We start from the raw sequence: 24,287 nt of genomic DNA on the forward strand, positions 1-24,287 counted from the left end.
GCAATATCCTTCATAGAGTACACTTGTGAAAATGAGCTAGATATTTTCTAAGATTTCTAAGCAATTAGAGGAAATAGAGCAAAATCCTAGCAAACATTTTGTAGCATCTTCAAGAAGCTACGGTTTGATATTAAAAGTGGTATCTTCCGCCAATGAATACTCGAGTACTTTTTAAATATAAATTTTCGATTTTAACATGGGATTTTCGAGTTCTATCAGTTCACTTAATCACAGCCTTAAAAGTATAAGCATAGGAATAGGTTAAGTCAAGCTCTAAAAGCCTGGAAAAATATTTAAAAGTCTAATTTGTATTAGCTTAGGACATCTTTGCCTAATGAAACATTAACGCTCATTTTCCTGGAAATATCCTTCAGGCCACGAGCATTAAAATATTGGACTGAAAGGATACATCCCTTAATAGAAAACTTGTGATAGACATGATTAGTTTCTCAGTTACATACAATTTATGGCTAAATATAGCTTTCAATTCACAATTAGGGTGCTCCTTTCAGACTCATTAGAAATATTTTAACACAGCCGTTGATCCGTTGTGATGCATAAATTTGCGGCAAAAACGTAGGAAATTTAACGGATCACGCAAAAACAGCCGTTTTTTGTGAAATCGCATAAGTGGGCTATTCAGTGTTTGTAAAGGTGGTTTGACATCGGCTAGGTAGGCCTATCAAACCGGTTTTGCATAAGATCCGTCAGAACGTAGACTTCTTATTGAAGTATTGTTTTTAGTAGACCAACACTGAACCATTTCATATTTTACTTAAAGTAGCTATGTTGTGTAATGGCAATGCAAAATCACGGCAACCATTAATATACTTCTTGCGGTTTAGAAAGTTCTTGTATTCGTTAGTCGGCTTTAATAACATTTAGTAACATATCAATTCGCACCATGTTTAGTATAATTCTAATTTGATATGACAAAGACAACTTCTAATCAGGCTGTACAATAATTTGCCAAAGAAAAAATAGAAAATTGTCATGATTAAAAAGATAGTTTTCATCTACTAATCTACATAAAATAATAATAAACCTAGAAATTTGAAATCATTACGCCTATTTTCGTATAGTTCAGTATCAAAAATGAATTCTGAGATCTTAAATTAAACTTCAAGAATTACAAGGCTTAATTTAAAGCCTTTTGGACCTAACTTCACTCTATAAGAGATATATCTGCTTTATTTTTATTTCATAAACATGGCTTTAACAGACAATGATACTCAGCTGGTAGACCCTGGTCAACATGTAAGTTAACAAAAGACTTGTAGCCTATATTTTTTTCTAGCGTGTATTCTCTGTGCAAGTTGGTAATACTAAAGAGCAAAAAGCACTAGTTGCCTGTCCTTTGATCCCCAATCATCATTCTTTCCAACCAGTAGCCTAGCAGTTTTAGGCCTCATAATCTATGGGGTGGGGGCAAGATATAGGCTAAGCCAAGAGTTTAAAAAAATAAAATAAAAGGTATTTAATGTCAGGAAAAGTGGGGGAGAGAGCCATCCCCCTTGCCCAGGCCTAAAACCCCCACTGTTTCCAACAACAGGCTAATGGTTGCTGTCATGATAATTGTAATCCATTCTTCCTAATGGGCCCAAATATTGTGTTAGGAAACATATTTAGGGCATCCATAATTTGGTAAGTTCATAAAATATCCTAGGATTTCTCCAGATGGCAATATGTTTACTATTTATGCGTTGTAAAAATTTAACAACAGTTTTAATAATAGTTTTACTATGATGCTATTGCTTGATGGTTGCAGGGGAATGATTTGAAAACCTCCATAATATTTTGGGCTCAATAGGGCTGACAGAATTCTAAGCTAGGAGAGAAATTTGCTATGGGGTAGGGGGGGCATCAACTTCCCTTCTCAGACCTTGATTTGCCCCTCTCCCCAGACCTGAGTTTGCCCAACAAGCTGAAATTTAATTTCTTGAAAAATATTGTCAAATCTAACATAGGTCTGCATAATTCAAGGATCAACAGAAACAGATCAGTTTTCTTTAGTATAGCCTATATTTACTTTATAGTACTATAAAGTGTTTTTACAGTGCTTTTATAGTACTTTCATGGTAGGCCTACTAAGTGTCTCATTCTTCAGTTTCAATATCATTTTCACTTACATTTGGGCAAACTGGCTCCAATTTTGCCCCCCCCCCAGGATTTTGACAAAATTATGCCACTGTAAGCCCCATTGTTTTACAACTTGAGTATATCCCCCTCAATATGCCCTGAAAGTTTCCACTTAATTCCTTTTTGGTATATGCCTAGTTAATCACCTATAGAGAAGGAAACATGTTAAGAAAACAATTCATACTTCATAACATGCAGAATAATCATAGCTAACACATCTTGCCTATAGCCCCACAATACTTTCCCCCCACCCCACTAACTACTACTACTACTAACAACTCACCACAGCACCAAGCTGCCCTTGGCTAATACAGCTACACACATTCCTCCATCCTAATCTGTTCAGATTCTTGCTCTTTACACCCTCCCAGGAAGTTCTCATTTCCCTTAACTCTTTGTTTATGACATCCACCTCTGTTGCATATGACCTGCTTTCTGTTTGACCCTAGATGGTTGGCTGAAAAGGACAACCTTTGGCAATCTGTCATCCTTCATCTGCAGGATACACCCTAGTCATCTTAACCTTTCATTATAGCCCTAGAAAGCAGGATTGAACCATACTTTTCTTACAGCCTACTGTTTGAAATATGGTTGGTCAGCTGGATATTGGGAGCAATCCATTGGCAATTTCTTTGGAAAACATCTAGCAAATTCGTGTGTGCTTTTGAAGTGCCCATGCTTCAGAGTCATATCTGACTACTGTCATTGCTGTAGCTTCTGATATTCTGATCTTGGTTTGCAGACTTATCTTCCTATTCTTCTAATTTTTTTTTAGTTTTGAGAAAACACCCTGATTCTTGGCTATTCTACTTTTCATATCTCACTGATCCCATCATCTTTATTAATGATGCTGTCATTGTAAGTAAAGCTGTCCACCCAATCAATCTTTTCATTACCTGATGCCAACTTTTCATCTTCACTTATTCCTAGCCTTAGTGACTTAGTCTTCATAACATTAATTTTTTAACCTATTCTAGCACACTCAACTTGAACTCAACCAACCTCTCTCAACCCAGGTTCATTTATTTGATTGCACTTTCATCTAGGATGATTAAATCATCAGTATATTTTCAGTCCAAGAGAGCTTTTCCTTTCTGTTTGGTTCTGGGGTCTTCCATTGCCTTCCCTGTGCTCCTTACAACAAAGTCCATCAAAATCATCCTTATAAAAAGGGTAAAACACAACTCTGCTTAACTCCTGATTATATACAAAACCAGCTGCTAACCACAATTTTTACCTTACCTGCAGCAGTGTTATTCTCATACAATCATATTTATGTATTTTTCTGGTATACCATACAAGGATAAAATCTTTGCTAAAGCTCTTCCATCAACAGAATCAAATGCTTGCTCATAATTTATAAAACTGAAGCCCAAAGGTGTTTCATAGCTCAGTCACTTCTCAGTTATTAACCTAAGAGTGAAAATTTTGTTGACACATCTTCTACTTTTTCTAAAACCACTCTGTTCTTCTCTTATAACATTATCTGCAGCATCTCTCAGTCTAAAAACTATTGTATTATTAAGGAAATTGCTACATACAGGGATCAGACTGATGACTCAATAATTACCACACTCACTCTTATCACATTTCTTCTATAGTGATTTAATTAAGGTTTTCCTAAAATTGCTAGGTACCTCCCCTTTTTCAAAAATCAAATTCATAATCTTCAGTAACTTATTTCTAACCTCAGAGCCATCATATTTAAGGAACTCATTAACCACACTATCAGCACCTGAATCCTTATTATTATTTTTTTTTTAATCCATTAAGTATTGTTGCTAATTCCTCCTCACAAAACAAATCTTCCTTACATCCAAGGTATCACAGACTTTTATTTTCCTCTATATCTTTCATTGAAACTTTATCTTGGTTTAGCACATTCTCAAAATATTCTGCCTGTCTCTCTTCAATTCTTTCCTTATCACTAATCATGGACCTGTTCCTATCTTTAACTGGGACAAGTCCAGATTGACTACTCCCTCTCAATTTACTAACATGCCAGTGCAATATTTTACTATTATACCATCTAGCTGTGTGTTCCAGATCCTCAGCAATTTTATCCATGTCCTCCACTTCACACCTCCTTAGTTCATATTTCAATGCTTTCTCCACTTTCTTTAAATTCCTATTGTTTTTATATGATCTATTACTCAGATAATTTTTATACAAACCCCTTCTCCTGTCTATTAAACATAAAGCTTTTTCACTAATATTCCTACCTGTAGTCCTAACTTTCCTCCCTAAGACACCATCTGCAACTTCATAAATTGTTTTCCTAAAATTATTCCATTCATCTTTTTATCTTTTGACAATTCATCTTTTGACAATTTTTAAAGTTTAAAATTGTCAAATTTTAAACTTTCAAGTTAGTATTCAACTGTTCCTGGAAAGTTTCTCCCAAATTCTCATCCTGAAGTCTACCTACATCATAATTCATAGTTTCCTGGGAGGTAGTCACCCTTCCAAAATTTTAGCTTTAAATTAACCCTAGGCACTATTAGATGGTGATCTTTACTTTTAACATCAATAACAGCACTCCTATATATGCTAGTATTTTGTATTGATCCTGCCAGTCTATGGTTTACAATAACATAATCAATAAGGTTTGCTGTCTTACCATCAGGTGAATCCATGTTAACTTATGGGCCATTTTATGGCCAAATACTGTATTTGTTATAAAATATACATACAAAAATTGGAGCAGTCTGCAGCCAGTACTGTTTTCCTTTCCTGCACCTAGGCTAGGATACCTAGCCTAGTACTTAGTAAACAGTACTGTTTACTGCGAATTACTTCCTACTGTTTACTTCCTACTGCGAATGTGTACAACTCCCCTAATGTACAAATACATTATCTGCATTACTATAGTTCGCACTACAGTGCAAATTAAGATCCATCTTGGTCTGTTAATTGCTCCATACTGAATGATTACAATGGTTGAACATCAAATGCATGTCACTGGTACTTCCAGGGAACATAATTCCATTTGACATCTAATTACTTCTTGAAAACCTCATCATTGGGTGCTGAGACTGTTTCAGTGGTTTACTACCAGGGGCATATCTAGAGTAAAATCCTGAGGGAGGCACAATGGGACAAGGGTTCCAATAGACTAAATCTTGGGTGTGTGACAAGGGTGCCAATGATTGACTGAATTGACAAATTCATTCCATAAAAAAGAGTAAAAAAAAAGAAAAAACAGGGAAAGAGGGCACAATGAAAAATCTCCCTCCCCCTTGATCCACCAATTGTTTACTGCGTGGCAGGAGAAAAACTGTTGTTGGTATCAAGTTTTGATATAGACCAAATAATATAATTCCAATGCATTCTGCCACCCATCACTTATTTTTCTGGTTGTTGTTTCATCACAGTTGATTCAGTTTACAGGTACACATGTTGAAACAAGAAATTTCACACATGGAGATTTCATAGGTATGCCCCTTGAAAAAAACCGGATGCACTTTTTGCCTTTTGATTTAGTCAAATATCCAAAAAACATGCCTTAAGGTCCAGCATAATGCCCTGAGTTTTCCTGGGATATTGTACAAACACTCTTTTGACAATCTGAATACACATAGCCTATTTTGAATTATTTTTAACCCCCCATTGTGGGAGGTAACTGCTCCTCCCAGACCTTTGTATGCCCCCATAACTTAGTCAAATCTTGTCAAAACTAAGATAGGCCTGAATAATTCAAGCATCCACAGAAACAGGACAGTTTTCCTTAGTATATTTTTACGTTTGGCTCATTTTCTGTTTTTACTGTCATTTTTACTTGATTTGGGAACATTTGCTCCAAGCTCTCCTCTCATTGTGGATTCTGATGAAATTACGCCACTTAGTTTAGGGCTATATCCAGGCATATGGGGGGGGGGGGATAAGAATGCAGTTAACTGACTTGAGTTGGCTTTGCTTTCTGTAGTTTTTAGGTTTGCCTAATTAGTATAACTTAATTAGCATTAGTATAACTTAATTATTCAATTCAATTCAATTTATTTATAACCCATCTGCAAAAAGAGGGCGGAATGCCCTTAAGATGGAGTAATAAGAGAGAAAAAAAAGGTACAAATAAATACAAGTCAACACAATCAAACAATTAAATAAGTAATGCTGACCATGGGTGAGACACTATCGACATAGAAGAACGAAAATCATGAAGCCTTTTATCAATAATAGATGTAGGAGAAACTAGGCGGAATTTGTTCACTAAGTAACTATTTCTAGTCCAAGGAGGGTAACTGAGAAGGAATTTAGCATAACGAAAATATACTCTATGAACAGATAGTTTCTGAGGTTCACTAAAAAACTGCCAAACCGGACAAAGAGAAAGGAGATGAGGTACAACTAGGCTATTATAAATTTTCGCAAGATTTAATTTATCAATATGTTTAATATTAGATGCAATTGAAGCATAAGCAATTCTCAGTTTTTTCTTCAAAAGTTCAAAGGATAAATTCACAGTTTCTTTCATATTTTTTCCAATAGGCATTCCAAGGTAAACTAATTTTTGAGAAAGGGGGACATGAACATTAGCTAAAGACAAAAAAATAGGGCCATTTGTCTCTTTAAAATTGAAAGCTGCAACAGCAGTTTTATCAACATTGAAAGAAAGCCCAATATTTTTATATTCATTATAAAGCTGATTAAACGCGTTTTCACATCCACTAAAAGTACTGCTTAGATTCAAAACGTCATCTGCAAAAGTTATTAAAGACAAGTTAAATCCACGGTGAATACAACTAAAATTAACAGAATTTTGGGCATTTAAAACAGAGTTATTAAATAAAGAAGGTGAGGTAAGGCCACCTTGACGGACTCCTTTCAAAATATCAAAAAGGGAAGATCCCCCCTTTAACTTCGCCTTAAGGCGATGGTACATATACAGAAGGCACTTCACTATACAAAAATTTACCCCTCTTTTATACGCTTCAAATAAAACTTGGGAAAAAATACAAGAGTCGAAAGCACGAGCAACATCTAAAGCACAAAGGATAATATGGGATCTACTTCTTTCTGCATCAGCAAGAACATTCATTAAAACAAAAAGGGCATGCTCCCGGCTAATACCTTTTTGGTAACCAAACTGGTGGGGTGGGATATAACATTTAGAAACAATTTCATCCAAAATAACTGACTCAAACAATTTAAAAATAGTACAAGAAACTGTTTTAGGTCGGAACGAATTACACAAAGTAAAATCCTTTTTGCCTTTTTTCGGGATATGGGTTATTTGACCAACTGTAAATTGATAAGGAACAAGTCTGTTTTCAATAGACATTTGAAAAAGTAGAGATAAATGATTAAAAAGAAGAGCACTTGCATAATCAAAATGTCTGGCAGTAATTCCATCAACTCCCGCGGAATTTCTTTTCTTTAGTTTTTGACAATAAAACAATACATCACTTGGCTTAATAATAAATGTCGAGGGTTCGTGTTTCTTCAGGCAAGCACTTAATTTTTTTTCAAATTTTGACTCAAGAGCAGGATCGGGAGAAGAAAGCTCATGCTTATAATAATTTATCCACTCAGGCTCAGGATATTATTTGCACTAATGTGTTCACAAGAGCGTTCAAATTTTTTCCAGAGCTTCGAAGGGTTCTCTGCAATTTTATGAGCGTTTTTCTCAATAAGATCAACCTTATGTTTTCTTAACACTTTAGCAAAAAAACGTTTAGAACGTAGCCGCAGACCATTTATAGTCCCAGACTTAGGCCTGCCGCAATCCCTCCAAATATTCAGCCAAATTTTAGAAGACTCGCACGCAGAAATAAGGGAAGGGTTTTTTGACCAACCCTGAACTTGAGAGCCTTTCCTAATACGCTTGCACGGTACAGCTGAAGCTTCAGCACACTTTAATGCATGGTTAATTTCAGCTGGATAGGTGGTAAGTCCGATGGCTATTTCTTTTTCACTAAGGCCAGAGCGCGTGCACAACAAATGAAAGGGCACCTTTATTTTATTTAATATTCTGTCACATTCAAAACGAAACATCTCGCGGTTAACTTCTTTCCAGTCTTTTATATAAAACCACTTTTTATCTGGCTGTTTAGGGGCATGAAATGAATCATTTATTTTCAACTTTATTGGAAGGTGATCCGAATAAAAGCCATCACAAATTACCTTGACAGTTTCACAGGGGAAAGATGCAATAAAATGATCAAGGTTAGAAGTCGCTGACAGGACACCAATAAACGTGAAAGTTTCTCTTTTGTCAGCAACTGAGTAGGAAGGGGGGAGGGAATTCAGAAGGAGTTGGGTTCTTGGCGATGAACTGTCTGTTAAGTCACAATTAAAGTCTCCTGCAATCAAAACTCGAGCATTTGGACGCTTTGAAACTCCCTTCACAAAACTCGCTAGCTTTTTGCAAGCATTTATGAATTTATTCTCTGATTGCGAAGAGCAGTAATTAGTTGGCAGGTAAACGTTTATACAGATTAGGTCCGAAAACTCGGCAGCAATGAAATGGTCATTCGACTCAAGGAGATTGACGGGAAATTGTGAAATAATAGCTAATCCGCCTGAAGGTCGGCCACGGCTCTTATTCATTTTCGCTGGGTGAAATAAAAGATAAGAATTCTGTGAAATGCTGAGTAAATTTTTCCTTTCATGAGACAAAAAATGTTCTTGCAGAAAAATTATTTCATTTGTACTTAAAAGTTCAGAGAGGACTAGGCCTTTGTCAACCACTTTGCCATTGATATTCCATGATAAGAGACTTAAGGCTCGAGCCATTATGCTGACTTAACTTTACTTAAAAGTCCTTGGGCGACTGGACATTTGAAGCTGTAACAGGGATGATCCTGTGATTTGCACAATGCACACTTCTTGGGCCTTTGACAAGGAGATGTTTTGGAGCTTGAATGACCATGGTCACCGCAGACTGCGCAAATAACTTCATTTTTGCAGCTACTGGATATATGTCCGTAAGCTTGACACTTGAAACATCTTACCGGGAGGGAGAGATGCTCAGCCACTTTGATCCTCTCATAATCTATGACTGGGGGATTTTTTATGGCATTCATAAGATCAACTTTGGTTTCAAATTTCAATCGAAACGAGCGGGTGTTGCCAATCTGTCTTGAACTGACACATTTAGGAATCAGTGCGCGAAGTTCATCGTCATTTATATTGCTGGGGACAAATCGAGCAATACCGAGGTGAGAGGGGCTCCTGATTGTTGCAGAAAGAGATTTATCACCGTTCTGAAAGACCCCGACAAGAGTTTCTGCATCAGCCTTGCTAGCTGTAACAACTCGCCAATTATCTTTTCTGGGCTGAACTTCGACAATTTTAGAGCACTCTCTGCCACACATTTTTTGCAAAAAGTCTTTCCTCAAATCGGACTTCGTGAGGTCAGAGGGCAAGTTCTTGAGTACCACTGCATATGAGGGCTTTGTTTCAGTAACTGTAGGAACAATCGAGGGGGCGGGAGGGTCCTTATTCATGAAATTGTCTAGCTTATTACAAACTTCTGTAACTTTTCTGGTGATTACCGCAGCTATCTCACCAGGACAGATAGGGACTTCGTCAGGTTCTACTATCACAAAGACTGGCAGCTCAACCTTACGTTGCTCACAAAGTTCAAGTACCTTTAACATTTCGTTAATTTTGTCTTCGGCACTTTTTTTAATTGACACTCTATTGGTGTAGTGAGCAGAAGACCACAGTATCTCCTTAGCCTTGATTATATCATCCTTTGTAAAAAAAAAACTCGCATGCTTTACGACTTATCTCGTCACTCTTATTTCCAGCTTTTCGAGCACGATTTAAAAAGTTCAAAATCGCATTCCAAACTAATTTCTCCGACATGGCTATTCCAGATAATATGTCATTGAAATATATTCAAGTTCTTAAGTCCTTGTACGAAAATCTCTTTGCTTAATAAATCACTAAGTCCCAAGGGAATTTGCACTCAAATACCAAAACTATCAATTAGCCAACAAATGAAAATAATCCGATTATGAATGATGTTTCAATAAATGTCTATAGGGAAATCAGACCAGCTTGAGCTCACTGTATTAATAGGTTATTAAACCATTAGGCTCATTAATATTGCTTTATTAAACCATTAGGCTCACTGCACTTCGTAATAGCTAATAAAAATGAATTCTCAGTTTTTTTTTCAAAATAAAACTCTGTTTTCTTTTTAGGATCCTCAGGTTGTGTTGGTGGAATCTGAAAATCTTACAAAACTGCACAATGGACTTCATGCTTATCATGAGAGAGTTAGGTAAGTTCCTTTAGATTTGTTAGAAAGAAATAAAGATCAGAGATTTGTTGAAGACATTAGTTTCCACAAGAGTATCATGGCCTGTAAAAACTGGGGGATTGTAAATGCAGGGGGATTGTAGGGGGATTTGCTGTTGTTCTTTTTTTTTTTACAAAAAAACGTGTTTAAACAGTAAAACTAAAATAATGTATATTTCAAAATTCCCCCAAGTGACTTCACTTGGAGATGCAAACATTTGAGTACTACACAAAGAAAGGAAAACAAATTAAAGCGAAGAAAGCATTATAAACTTGAATCCAGGGAGAAAAGTTTGTCATGAAGAACAGTGAAATGCCATAAGGAGGGCTCGGAATTAGCCCCTAAAAGTCCCTTTTTTTGGGTTGAAGTCCCTTCCAAGTCCCTTTTCATGCAGAAAGTCCCTTAACTCCCCCTAGAGTCCCTAAAATTCCCTATTTGCGAGCATGTTATATTTTAAAACTGTAGCATTATATATTTGAGAGACTTACTTTAGGTAATATAGCTTCTCCACAAATCTGATTGTAATGGTCTTGTGGTTATGCTGGTGTAGCTCACAAAGAAGCAACAAAACAGTGGGAACTTTGTCTGTTGCCTAAGTGTCTATTAACTGTTGTAAACATTGGCAGCTAATAACAGCACAAAATTTAGCCTATATGGTGGGTGTGATAGGTGGGTTATATTGTCATACCTTTCAAGGACAGTAATGTTGGCCTATATGGTGGGCAGGATGGATTGGTCATATCATGGTAACGTACAAGGATAGATAATTTCCTGTAGATTCACAAAATGAACTGTACCAGTATGAATTTGTTTGAATTGACCTATATTCCAATGCTACAAATTATATATTCTTTCCCTCTAAATGTTAGCGTATAAACTAATATTAGGATGAGTGAGAAGAGGAGGGTACCATGAGTTCAATATTGAGTCTTTTCATATTGTTCAATATGAGTTCAATACCTGTCTTTCAATTTTCTCAAGTTTATTTAGGGAAACAATTTGCAACTGCAAATTTTGTTGCTCCTGATTAACTAAAAGAGACATGAGTGACAGAAAGATAAACAATTGGGGTAGGATTGGTGATGATGAGTTTTCTTTGTACTGCAAAATATGTAAGAAAAACTTTATTTGTTGTAAAGACTTTTACATCTTGAATCAGCACATTTTGTTGGGCAAGCATAAGAAACAAGTTGCCATCCATCTTTATCTGTTATGGTAACAATCTGTTGTGCAGGTTCGCTAGGCTAAATTCCTTGCAAGATTTGATGTTTGCAGTCTTGTTTGATGGAATCATTGATGTCTTTTAAGGTATGTTTCCTGGTAAGCTCGCACCTGGGATGTTGATGAGTGTGAAAAAGCTATGTACTTCACCCATACTTTAAACGGAATCTTATGAAGGACATGGGTGAAGCTCAATTTGTTATTGAATATGACAAAGATGCAGACAATGAAGGAAAAAAAGACCTACTGACCAGAGTATCCTTTTGGTCCTCTTTAAGAGATCAAGTTGTGAACCACCATCCAGTTATATATGATGAGGACATTGTAAAAAAAAAACTAATGTCATGCATTGGCAGCAAGAATTTACATATTGAAGACTAATAATGATAGATAGCAATGGGCCTAATGTCAATAGGTTTGGTTGCAAATAAATGGATTAAAGAAGAAAAAGTCTTCAAAAGAGCTCGCAAACATTGGAATGTGTAACATCCATGTTGCACACAACACATTCATGGAAGGGCTCCAGGAATTTAGAGGAGTCATCCAACTTTGTTGTCATCTTGAGGTGTTTTTTCCTTGGCTTGTCTGCAAAATGCAAGGATTTTCGAAGGATACAATAGTTTCATTTCCAACATCTCAACAAGGTGGCTGACATTGGGTCTTGCTGTTTGCTGAGCAATTGATCAGTGGCCAGTATTCTTGGAGTATTATTCGCATTATGTCCAAAAAAACATTCGAAGAATCGTCAAGGTCAACAAAGTACCTAAAGATTGCAAGCTACCTAAAAAGGAAATATATGCTTGGAGAACTCGAATTTATCTATCCATTGTCTGAGCTTTTTATGAAATGTGCAGCAGCGTTTTAGAAGAATAAACCCACGCTCTTCACGCTGATCTGTAAAACATACTTCTCATTGTTTTGGTGAGACTTCTGAAACCTGACATTCTTATGTCTGCTGATGAAATTTCTGCCAGTTTGCTTAAACTTGGACAACTATTTGAAGAACACTAGTGTTGGTGATCAGGTTAAGCTTGCATTAGATGCTCAGAAACTCATCTTAGGAGAAAAACAAAAGTTCTGTCAAATTATATGAAAGCATTTAAAGGCAGCTGCTAAACACTTGATCAAGAAATGCCCCATCTCTTCTAATAGCCTTCTAGAAACGCTTTAGTGGCTGGCTCCCACGGAAATGGAAAGAGGTAGAAATTTGACAGATATAGTTGGGCAGACTCAAGAAACCCCAGTAGGAGTAAGTGTTGATGATGTTAGAAGTGAGTTGATATTACTAAAAGCCGAGAACGTAGTAGAACCAACGCCATCATGCGTTGGCCATTACTGGCATCAAATTTTCTCTACGACAGGCCTTTTGGTGGGCAAAAATATACGCTTTTGTCGAAGTTTGTATAAGCTGGGTTGACATTATTGCATGAAAGTGCTTACGTAGAAAGGGGTTTTTCACTCTCGGGAAGACTTCTTCTACCGAATAGAGCTTCCATGTCAGAAAGAGTCCTGAACGTAAAGTTGTGTGTTATTGACAAATTCAACAGACATGGAGGCAAATCCGAAAGTTTTCCTATTCCCAAAGAGTTGTTGATTTTGGCTAGATTGACTTGGTCAAAATACCAAGACTATGTGGAGAGCACGGCAGAAGAACAAGACCAAGAGAATGAAGCGCCCAAGACCAAGAGAAAGAAAGGGAGCTGAACCTAGTTGACATCTCTAGCAAAAAAGAGCTAGACTGACTTGAGGAATCATTGCAAAACCGAACCATTTCTAGTCTTGAAGTTGCTTCTTTTTTTTAAATAAACATTTTTGAAAGTTTGAACAAACAAAAAAAATGAAAAAACAAAGACAACTGACCTGTCTCCACGGAAAATGAACTCCTTCCGAGTTTCATGAATATGATGATTCTTAGGGTGACTTGGCCAATGCTTCTGATTCGTGAGCAAAGGAATGTTTTCACCATGAATGGGAATCAAAATCTCTCCCCATTTTGGTCCCTATTGGTCCCTTTTTTCACCCCCTAAAAATCCCTTGACAGGTCGTCAAGTCCATTTTCTAAGAGCAGGAATCATTCTGAGCCCTGCGAAAGCAAGACTTGTACCACAAATGTGTTTTCTCTGATGAATTTGGTTGATTATTTTCAAACAATTAGTGTTAACAAACCATAAATAAGGAATAATGAGGATATTAGTAACTTGAAATCAAATTAACCAACTTTTGACAATAATATTTATACATGAATAAAGAATTGGTTTTTCTTCAGAGTGTATGTAAATTATTAAGTTTTCAGTTACCCATCAAAGGTTGCCACGGGGCCCACTGTTGCCGTGGGTTAAAGGTTCCCCTATAGAACCATCGCGTTACCATCAAAGATTACCACTATAGAACCACGGGCCCAATAAGTCATTTCGCAAATTGTTTTGGATTTTGACCAATGTAGAAATTACAACAGAAGCAGGGAATCCTATACCCTCTGCTCCCTAAATTGCAACAAGGTCAATCTTTGCCAGAATTTAGAAAACTAACAAAAAAGCTTATCTGATTTGAAAAGTTTTCAATATTATGTTTAAGTTTTTAACCAAGGCGTGGTATTTAAACTAAAGAGACATAGCTTATCAACATTTTAAAAATTCAAGTCTGAGGCTCCATATTGTTTTCATGGTTTCTTTGGCCTTTTTTTATTATTTGAACTATAAATTTAATTTGATAAACATTGTAGAATAATATGTCCCTCGAGTACAATAGTTCAGAATCTAGATACCCAGGGTAACAAGTTCTAACAACTCTAACAATCAATGAAATAACTATTTTTTCTTTACTGTAACTAGGTAGCATGAGTGGAAGTTTAAATATCGATCATTATAAGTTGGTTTTCTATAGATTGAGAAAAGCAGTCGATTTCCTTCTTTTATTAACAAATCACCCAAAAAAGGGAGCCTTTTCTCCTCTAACTTGAATTTAGATTTTAATTTTTATCAAACCTGCTGAAATGATCAAGTAATGGACTTAAAGACACATATGTATAATGCTTCATCCATAAGTTTATATTGGATACAAGGAACTAGAAGGGAACTTTGAATGGCGTACGTTTCAGTGCAACGACATACGTCACGGATTTTCCGAAAGAAGACTTAGAGAAGAACTCATAAGCAAACCAAAAATCTGCTCGCTAAATTCGTCTCTAAAACCGAAACAAAATGAATTTGATTCCCGCTTGGGCATGGGTGCTCCTTTAAGTCCTCTGTTGGCTAATATATTTATGGGTTTTCACTCTTTTTTTTTGTCTTAATACAGGCTGTAAACACTAATGAGCAAAAACAAAACTACTTACACACAGGTAAAAAAGGCATCACAGGGAGGGGAGAATGGAGATGGATTCAGGTATCCTTCAATAATCCTTCACTCGTAAAGCTCAAGAGAGCAACCCCATTTTCCTTTGTGAACATCAACAGATTTTTATGAGGTTTAAAGGGGGAGGGGCAATAAACGAATTATTCTTCTTCTGGTTGATTCTGTCATGGACTACTGAGTGAATCTGTTAATTGTTTTCATAAAACACACGAGCTTAATTCAAAACAATATTTCATAAAAAGGATTACACAAAAAATGCTGAGTATTTTGACTTGAACTGAATTCAACATGAACTGAATTCAAAATGGAACTGAATTCATAATATTGCCTAAATGTAAGTTGAATGAAAATTTAAATGTACATTTAGGCGAAAATAAAGGAGAAAAATTTACAACTCAAGACTTTGAATGAACGCTGTTAATGAACTCTCTCAGATAGATCTACCCAGTGAATTCGAAACTATTTATTACCCGAAGGTAATTATTTTGCTCTGTGTAATTATCGGTTGTTTTAGTTTTAATACTGTAGTTTTCTGCTGCTAAAGATCACTGATGCATATGATCCAAATATCCAGATATTTTTTGGATCTGTTTTCGCTGTCTAATAAACGGCTTATCCCCATTTGAAATTTTATTTGTTCAACAATGAGTGAAGTAATAACTTTATGTTTCGCCCTCCTTTTAATTACTGTTATGTTATTTTATATAACAGATCTCAAGATCAGGGATACAGTGGTGCAGTCCCAAAAGCGTATTGACAATTGTGCAGGTAACAATTCAGGGTCCTGTAAAATTCCGAACCAAAAAGAACTAATCAGTAGTACTTTTCCTGTCATTTTGCTCTCTCTATCAACCGGCTCCTTGCAAAGTGCTCGTTTTCTGCATCGAGTACAACGCATCTTTGCCAGAGCCAATCATCTATGATTAGATGTGACGTTCCATCAAAATGTCTCTGATGGGACTCTACAAACTTAAAAAAAAAATCCAACCTACCTTTTATTTAACTCCCTTGATGGTTTGTTGAGTTTGTTGGATTATCTCTAACTGATCTGATATAATGTCGAAACGAAAGCGCAAAAGTTGATAATAGAAGCAGATTGGTAAACACAAAAACACGTGAAAATATAAAGAATCATAAAAAGAACAATAAAAACGGTTTTAGGTGAGACACCTCCCCCCGCCATTCAAACCCCTCTTTGAACTTACCAGTACTTATATTCGATTGATTAATCATCGCTTTTCCCCACGGCAGTCTTTTAATGACTTTCTCATTGTGCACATTAGGTTTGCTCCATGCACATAGGGATAGAAACTTCGGGCTGAAATATACGGACACAGACAAGGACTGTGGGTTCCTGAAGTCCGAAATTCGTAAATTACCGTGCAAGATCATGTACTATCCTCTAGAAGGATATCTACTTTTAATTTTGGGTTCAATGAAGCGGTTTTTATCTGTTTGCTTTCTAATATTTGAAAGATTCTATTCCCTATTTTAATACCAAAATTTCTTTTTCAATAGACAAGGATGTTAGGTCAATATAAGAAAGTTTTCAACTCTTATAGGCTACTTTTTTGAACTTTCAGGGAGTGTTGGGGGAACATGTGGGACTGTTTCCCCTGCAAGTTGTTTATCATGTATTTCGGGGACAATGTAAGTTTTAAGCCTAATTTATAGATTTTTACAAACTATTACCTCGTTGGGATATTTCAGAATAGTAAAGGGTAGAGGTAATTCCAATGTCCCCCTCTTCGCTATGGTCGCTATAGGTATGGTCATCTGCTGTGTATTCTTTATTTCCCTTTCTTCTTTAAAGTAAAGATATATGGTTGTTACAATGTGACATGTGGTATTCCTTAGCCCCAGCTTGTTACCTTAGGGGAGGTTATCACCTGGCTATTCTAAAATTCTTGTTATTCGGGTTCAGAGACGCCAAGCGGATTAGCTCCCAAAAGTCTCCTCGTTCCTCAGTATCATCAATATTTTATCACTGAAAATGCCCATCAGACCAGACCAAAGTATACACTGTTCAAAGAGTATTTTGTAGTAGATTGAAACTTTATTCTTTCCAACTAAAGTTATGACGGATGAACCTTGTGTTGTGAGTATAAATAAATAGTTTGAGTACATTTTGTCATGTGCATTTATTTGTCGACAAAAATGATGATGGTGAAGTTGGTGGGACTAATGATAAAAAGCTCCGCGAGGAGCGCTGACCCGGTCTAAGGCCAATTGGGAAGAATTTGATGCCTCAACAGTGTTTCAAACAGTTCGTGGTAACGAACTGTAGTAAGGAGCGACCCGGCTCAATAGTAACCAAAACTCTAAAAAATGGAATTTTGATACCATTAGCTACATCAAAAGAATCGCATTTTAATGCTGGTTTCAAATATATAAGTTTCATCAAGTTTAGTCTTACCCATCAAAAGTTACGAGCCTGAGAAAATTTGCGTTATTTTAGAAATTAGGGGGAAACGCCCCCTAAAAGTCATAGAATCTTAACGAAAATCACACCATCAGATTCAGCGTATCAGAGAACCCTACTGTAGAAGTTTCGAGCTCCTATCTACAAAAATGTGGAATTTTGCATTTTTTGCCAGAAGGCAGATCACGGATGCGTGTTTATTTGTTTTTTTGTTTTTTTGTTTTTTTGTTTTTTTTTTTCCCCAGGGGTGATCGTATCGACCCAGTTGTCATAGAATGTTGCAAGAGGGCTCATTCTAACGGAAATGAAAAGTTCTAGTGCCCTTTTTAAGTGACCAAAAAAATTGGAGGGCACCTAGGCCCCCTCCCACGCTAATTATTTTCCCAAAGTCAACGGATCAAAATTCTGAGATAGCCATTTTACTCAGCGTAGTCGAAAAACCTTATAACTATGTCTTTGGGGACGACTTACTCCCCCAGAGTCTCCGTGGGAGGGGCAACAAGTTACAAACTTTGACCTGTGCTTACATATAGTAATGGTTATTGGGAAGTATACAGGCGTTTTCAGGAGGATTGTTTTGGTCTGGGGGAGGGGTTGAGAAGAGGGGGATATGCTAGGGGAACTTTCCTTCGAGAATTTGTAATGGGAGAAGAAAATTTCCATGAAGGGAGAGCAGGATTTACTAGCATTATTTAAAAAAAAACAATTAAAAAATAAAAGTGAAAAAGCTTTTTCAGCTGGAAGTAAGGAACAGCAATAAAACTTAAAACAAACAGAAATTATTACCCATATGAGGGGCTCACCTCCTTCTAATACCTCGCTCTTTACGCTAAAGTATTTTCGGTAATTTCAACTACTTATTCTACGGCTTTTGTGATTCAGGGGGTCATTCTTAATGAATTGGGATAAAATTTAAGCTTTAGTGTAAAGAGCGAGGTACTGACGATGGGGCGAATCCCCTCATATATGTAATAAAAACATGAGAATACAAAAGTTCTTTACGTAAGCTAATTTATAAGTTACGTAAATCTTTTACCAATAAAAAGATTCGTAAAAAATTAAAAGTTCTAGTTGCCTTTTTAATTAACCAAAAAATCGAGGGGCAACCAGGCTTCGTCCCCCGCTCTTTTTTCTCAAAATCATTCGATCAAAATTATGAGAAAGCCATTGAGCCAAAAAAAAAAAAAAAAAATATGCAAATTTCGTTTTGATTATTCCTCTGCGGAGAGCCAAAATCAAAACATGCATTGATTCAAAAACGTTCAGAAATTAAATAAAAAAAACAAGTTTTTTCAACTGAAAGTAAGGAGTGACATCAAAACTTAAAACGCACAGAAATTACTTCGTATATGAAAGAGGCTGCTTCCTCATCAACGCCCCGCTCTTTACGCTAAAGTTTGACTCTTTCTCTCAATTCTTCTTTCTAAAACAGTAAAAAACTTTAGCGTAAAGAGCGGGGCGTTGATGAGGAAGCAGCCTCTTTCATATACGAAGTAATTTCTGTGCGTTTTAAGTTTTGATGTCACTCCTTACTTTCAGTTGAAAAAACTTGTTTTTTTTATTTAATGGCTTAATAAAGTCTTTGGGCTTTGTATCCATTTAAATATATTTGCAGACAGTTCACTAGGGGCAGTTTTGGACCCAACTAGGTGAAAAGTTAGTGACTTTGCTGAACCTTTAATTCGAAGTGTATTCTGATTCTTTCTTAGTTCTAATATAAGATGTTTTATTTCAGAGAGCGTGAATCCCTCAGAGTTGCACATAAAGGCCATGAAGCTATGCATCTAGAAATGTTTTTAATACTGATTTTCAGCTTGATCGCAGGACAGTTCATATTGATAGAATGGAGGAAGAGACATTACAGGTCTTATCGAGTAATACCTCTTTATTGTTACTATATCCTGATGAGTTCTTTCTTAACCAAGCTTTATTATTTACCGACAGATTAAGTCTGCTTATAACACAGTATGTTTAGCACTCTAAAGTATTCTTAAATATTTCCAGTATTCTTAAGTCATGTTAAGTTTTTTTCTTCTTCTTCAAAGCTTTGTTGCATAACGTAATAGCCATTATCAAAAATGGTTCGATAAGCCCAACAAAGTATTGCGTTTATTCTTTTATTGCTATTAAATTATTGTTATTGTTACTAATACTGTTAATTATTAATTTTTAGTCGTTAATTATCATTACTACAACTAATATTGTTATTAAATTAGTACTCTCAAATGTTTATAGTTTGCAATTTATTTTATGCAAACAGCAAAACAAAGTGTAACAAACCCAATCAAATATAAAAATACATGCTTCATGAATGGAACCTGTCCAAAGCTTCGGAGATGGTATGACAGAATGAGACCAAAAATAGGCTTAAAATTCAAATTCTTGTTTATTTTACGTTTCTCTTAAAGTTTTCTGTCTGGGTCTTTAGATGCTTCTTTGGTCAGAATTCCCCCTTCACTTTAAAATAAAAATCAGTTTAAGAAGATACAAGGTGGGCATGTGGAATCCATCAAAATTGGCCCAATGTACTCCCCCCCTTCCCTATGAAAATTAGAATAGATTCAAAATTTATTTTAAGTATTACTCCCATCTGCCTGAATGTATGTTGTATAAAATAAAGATAATGGAAAATATATTCAACCCTATACACTTGAAAAAAAATCCGCTTACACTAAACTGATCAGGGGTGGATGTTGAGCAAAATCTTGGGGGAGACCCAATGTGACAAGGGCGTCAATGAACAAAATCTTGGGGGGGGGGAATGTGACAAATGCGCCAATAATTGACCAAATTGACAATCTAAAAAAAGAAGAAGTAGGATAAGAGGGCACCAGAAAAAATCTTGGTGGGACCCCCCTGCCCCTCCGTAAAACTATGGTATGGAAATAAGTAATAAAAGAAATAATAAATAATCGATGTTTTTCTTATTTAAAACTTGTGGGCTTTTCAGTCAATACAATCTAGCTCTTTTCTTATTTTTCTGTGTTAAAGTGGAATGTTGATTTATGACAGGCTACTGCAGTTTATATATTTTTTAGTATTTTCTCGGATATATTTCAACGCGCTGAACTACCCTGGTGTATATTTCAAGTTTAATACTCTTTGTGAAGGTGTTGGCAACAAGGCTTTTGGTGAAATGTGGCAGTCTGTTAGGTTTTAGGCGCTTTAAAATTTATTTTGAAGAGTATAGTGAGTATAGTGGGTATAGTAGGTATGGCACTAGGACCTTACATTAAAATAGGCAGTTGTTAATAGTTTTCTTTTTTATGTTGCAGAATCTGCAATACGGAGATTAGGGGTTAGTCCTGTTGCATTTGGGATTTGATAAGAGAAAGCTTGCAAGTTGTGACCACTTGAGTGTGCGCAGATTCTGTGATGCATTTTTAATGAAATTTCGAGAAAATGGGAATAATTTCAGTTTATTATTATTTACTTTGGCCTCTGATAAAGACAAGTGATGGTTATATTTCCAAAGAATATTTAAATTCAAGGATATTCAAATATTTGAATAAGAATATTCAAATGAATTTGAATGATGGTTATATTTCCAAATGTAAAAATTTAGTCATATCTTATATGACTAATTTTGTATCTATATATTGTATATATATTGTATATATATATATATATATATATATATATATATATATATATATATATATATATATATATATATATATATATATATATATATATATATATATATATATATATATATATTGTATCTTATATTTGTATCTGATGATTCTATGGAAATTTTACTAGTAATCATCTCTATTTGAATGCCACTTCAAATTCAAATAAATTTGAATGATGGTTATATTTCCAAAGAATATTTAAATTAGTATCTTCAGTTGGCGGATAAATTTTTTTAAGCATATGGAAGAGACCACGTGGGGAAATTCCGAAAAAGACAATCAGATATTATTTTTGAAATGTAAAAATATAGTCATATCTTATATGTAATATCTATATCTTGCGTATATTTGTATCTGATGATTCTTTGGAAATTTCTCTAGTAATCATCTCTATTTGAATGCCACTTCAAATTCAAATGAATTTGAATGATGGCTATATTTCCAAAGAATATTTAAATTAGTATCTTCAACTGGCGGATAAATTTTTTTAAGCATATGGAAGAGACCACGTGGGGAAATTCCGAAAAAGACAATCAGATATTATTTTTGAAATGTAAAAATATAGTCATATCTTATATGTAATATCTATATCTTGCGTATATTTGTATCTGATGATTCTTTGGAAATTTCCCTAGTAATCATCTCTATTTGAATGCCACTTCAAATTCAAATGAATTTGAATGATGGTTATATTTCCAAAGAATATTTAAATTAGTATCTTCAGCTGGCGGATAAATTTTTTCAAGCAAATGGAAGGATGATACCAAATCTATAGCAAGCACTATATCGTGGTTTGACGCATTGAATTTTATTAAACCAAGCTGTGCTGACAAATCTGTCTGTATGTGCACGAATATATAGGGCACAGAATTGCCACATATCAGTTAAAACGCTGATGTATCTCTTGATTTGAATCCAAATCTTTTTATGGGATAGCAATAGGAAGTGGCATTGAAATGGAGATGTGGAGAAATTTCTCCACATCTGAAATGTGGATCAGATGGAGGCATTGAATTGTGGAGAAATTTCCAAAGAATCATCAGATACAAATATACGCAAGATAATAGATATTATATATAAGATATGACTATATTTTTACATTTCAATAATAATATCTGATTGTCTTTTTCGTAATTTTCCCACATGGTCTCGACTTAATTTGTCTTCCAACTTGCCTCTTGTTGTTTTGTCAATTGTATGTTTGCTTTTCTTTTATCTTGTGAGCTCATATTTATTGTTTTGCTTTCAATTTACTGCTCTGTTTATTGTGTTGTTGAGATCAAGCACATTTTGCTTCGAAGAATGCTTCTTCAAGCTGCAAGATCTATAACTGTATTTTTACATTAAATATATATATATATATATATATATATATATATATATATATATATATATATATATATATATATATATATATATATATATATATATATATTTGGTTGTCTTCTTTGTTATTTCCCCACATGGTCTCAGCTTGATTTCTCTTCCCACATACGCCTTGTTGTTTTGTCGGTTGTATGTTTGCTTCTCTTTTATCTTGTGAGCTCATATTTATTGTTTTGTTTGTCAATTAATTGCTTTGCTTTTTATTTTGCTGAGGTCAGGCACATTTGACCTCAAAGAGTAATATTGCCTTTAAGCTGCAAGATTTTATGCAGGTATATTGCTAATAAACTAAATCTTAATGGCTAATACACTGAACAGTTTATCTGGTAAATCTACGTGTAACTTGTGCTCAACCGAGATAGAATTGCAGGAAAAGATATAGAGGAAAAAGAAAAAGTTTCTGATAGTTTGGACGTGAAGGAAGATTTGTTTTGTGAGGAAGACTTAGTGACTACTAAAAAGATTAAAAAATAACAGGGCTGCAGGTGCTGATAGTTTGGTAAATAAGATACTTAAATATGGTGACTCTGAGGTTAGAAATAAGCTACTGAAGATTATGAATATAATTCTGAAGAAGGGGAAGTACCTAGCGATTTAAAAAACATAATTAAACTACTGTATAAGAAGGGTGATAAGAGTGAATGTGGTAATTATCGAGGCATTATTTTGGTCTCTATAGGTAGCAGATTACTTAGTTTTTAGATGCTGTAGACGAAGCTATAAGAGAAGAATAGTGTGATTTTAGAAAAGGTAGAGGGTGTGTCGACCAAATTTTTACTCTTAGGTTAATTGTTGATAGAAGAGATTTAGCGAAGATCTTATCCTTGCATGGTATACCAGACAAATACATTAAAGTGATTAATGCTATGTACGAGAATAACACTGCTGCGGTTAAGTTAGGAAGTGAGGTTAGCAGCTGGTTTCATATTAAATCAGGAGTTAAGCAGGGTTGTGTTCTATCCCTCTTTATATGGATCATTTGGATGGATTTTGTTTTAAGGAGCACGGGAAAGGCAATGGGAGACAACGAAATCAAATGGGGAGGAAAAACTCTCCTGGACTTAGATTATGCTGATAATTTAAGCATCATAGATGAAAGTGTGAGCAAAAAGAATGAACTTTTAGAGGCTTTGCAAGTTCAGAGAATTAGGATAGGTTTAAAAAATAATGTTAAGATTATTAAATCAGTAAGGCTAGGAATAAGTTAAGATGAAAAGGTGACGTTGAGTGACGAAAAGATTGATTAGGTTGACAGCTTTACTGACCTTGGTAGTATTAATAGTAAAGACAGTTGGAACAGCGAAGATGTTAAAAATAGAGAAGTCAAGACTCAGGGTGTTTTTTCACAGTTAAAAAAAAAGTTTGGAAGAATAGGAAGGTAAGTCTGCAAACCAAGCTTAAAAATTTGGAAACTACATTGATGACGGTGGTCAAATATGGCTCTGAAGCATGGGTGCTCCGAAAAGTGGATGAAGATTTGCTAGATGTTTTCCAGAGAAATTGCCTACAGATTGTTCTGGGTACCCGGCTGACTGAAGGTATTTTAAACAGTAGACTGTATAAAAAGTGTGGCTCTAGCCCGTTTTCTAGGGTTTTAATGAGAGAAATGTTAAGATGGGTAGGGCACGTTCACGTTTTGATGATGAAGGATGACAGATTGCCGAAGATCGTCCCTTTCGATCAACCATCTAGGGCTAAACGGAAAGCTGGTCGTCCGCGGCTGGGGTTGTAGGATGTCATAAAGTAAGAATTAAAGGAAATGTGAACATCCTGGGGGGTGTAAAGAGCTTTGAATGGATTGGGATGGAAGAGGAGCGTGCATAGCTGTGTTGGCCTCAGGGGGCTTGGTGTGGTGAATTGTTAGTAGTATTAGTAG

At 35.4% G+C, this 24,287-nt stretch overlaps 1 protein-coding gene across 1 annotated transcript in view; it reads left to right on the plus strand.

Annotated features, from left to right (window-relative positions):
* Nucleotides 1-1,016: 1,016 nt before the first annotated feature.
* LOC136038893 (E3 ubiquitin ligase Rnf121-like) overlaps nucleotides 1,017-24,287 on the plus strand; it is a 39,191-nt gene continuing 15,920 nt past the window's right edge. Inside the window, exons 1-3 of the mRNA XM_065722369.1 lie at nucleotides 1,017-1,257; nucleotides 10,293-10,372; nucleotides 19,123-19,261. Coding sequence (XP_065578441.1) covers nucleotides 1,210-1,257; nucleotides 10,293-10,372; nucleotides 19,123-19,261 — 267 coding nt within the window. The 5' untranslated portion in view covers nucleotides 1,017-1,209. The remainder of the gene's footprint in view (nucleotides 1,258-10,292; nucleotides 10,373-19,122; nucleotides 19,262-24,287) is intronic.

This window comes from Artemia franciscana, chromosome 18, assembly GCF_032884065.1.
Source record: "Artemia franciscana chromosome 18, ASM3288406v1, whole genome shotgun sequence".
NCBI lineage: Eukaryota > Metazoa > Arthropoda > Branchiopoda > Anostraca > Artemiidae > Artemia > Artemia franciscana.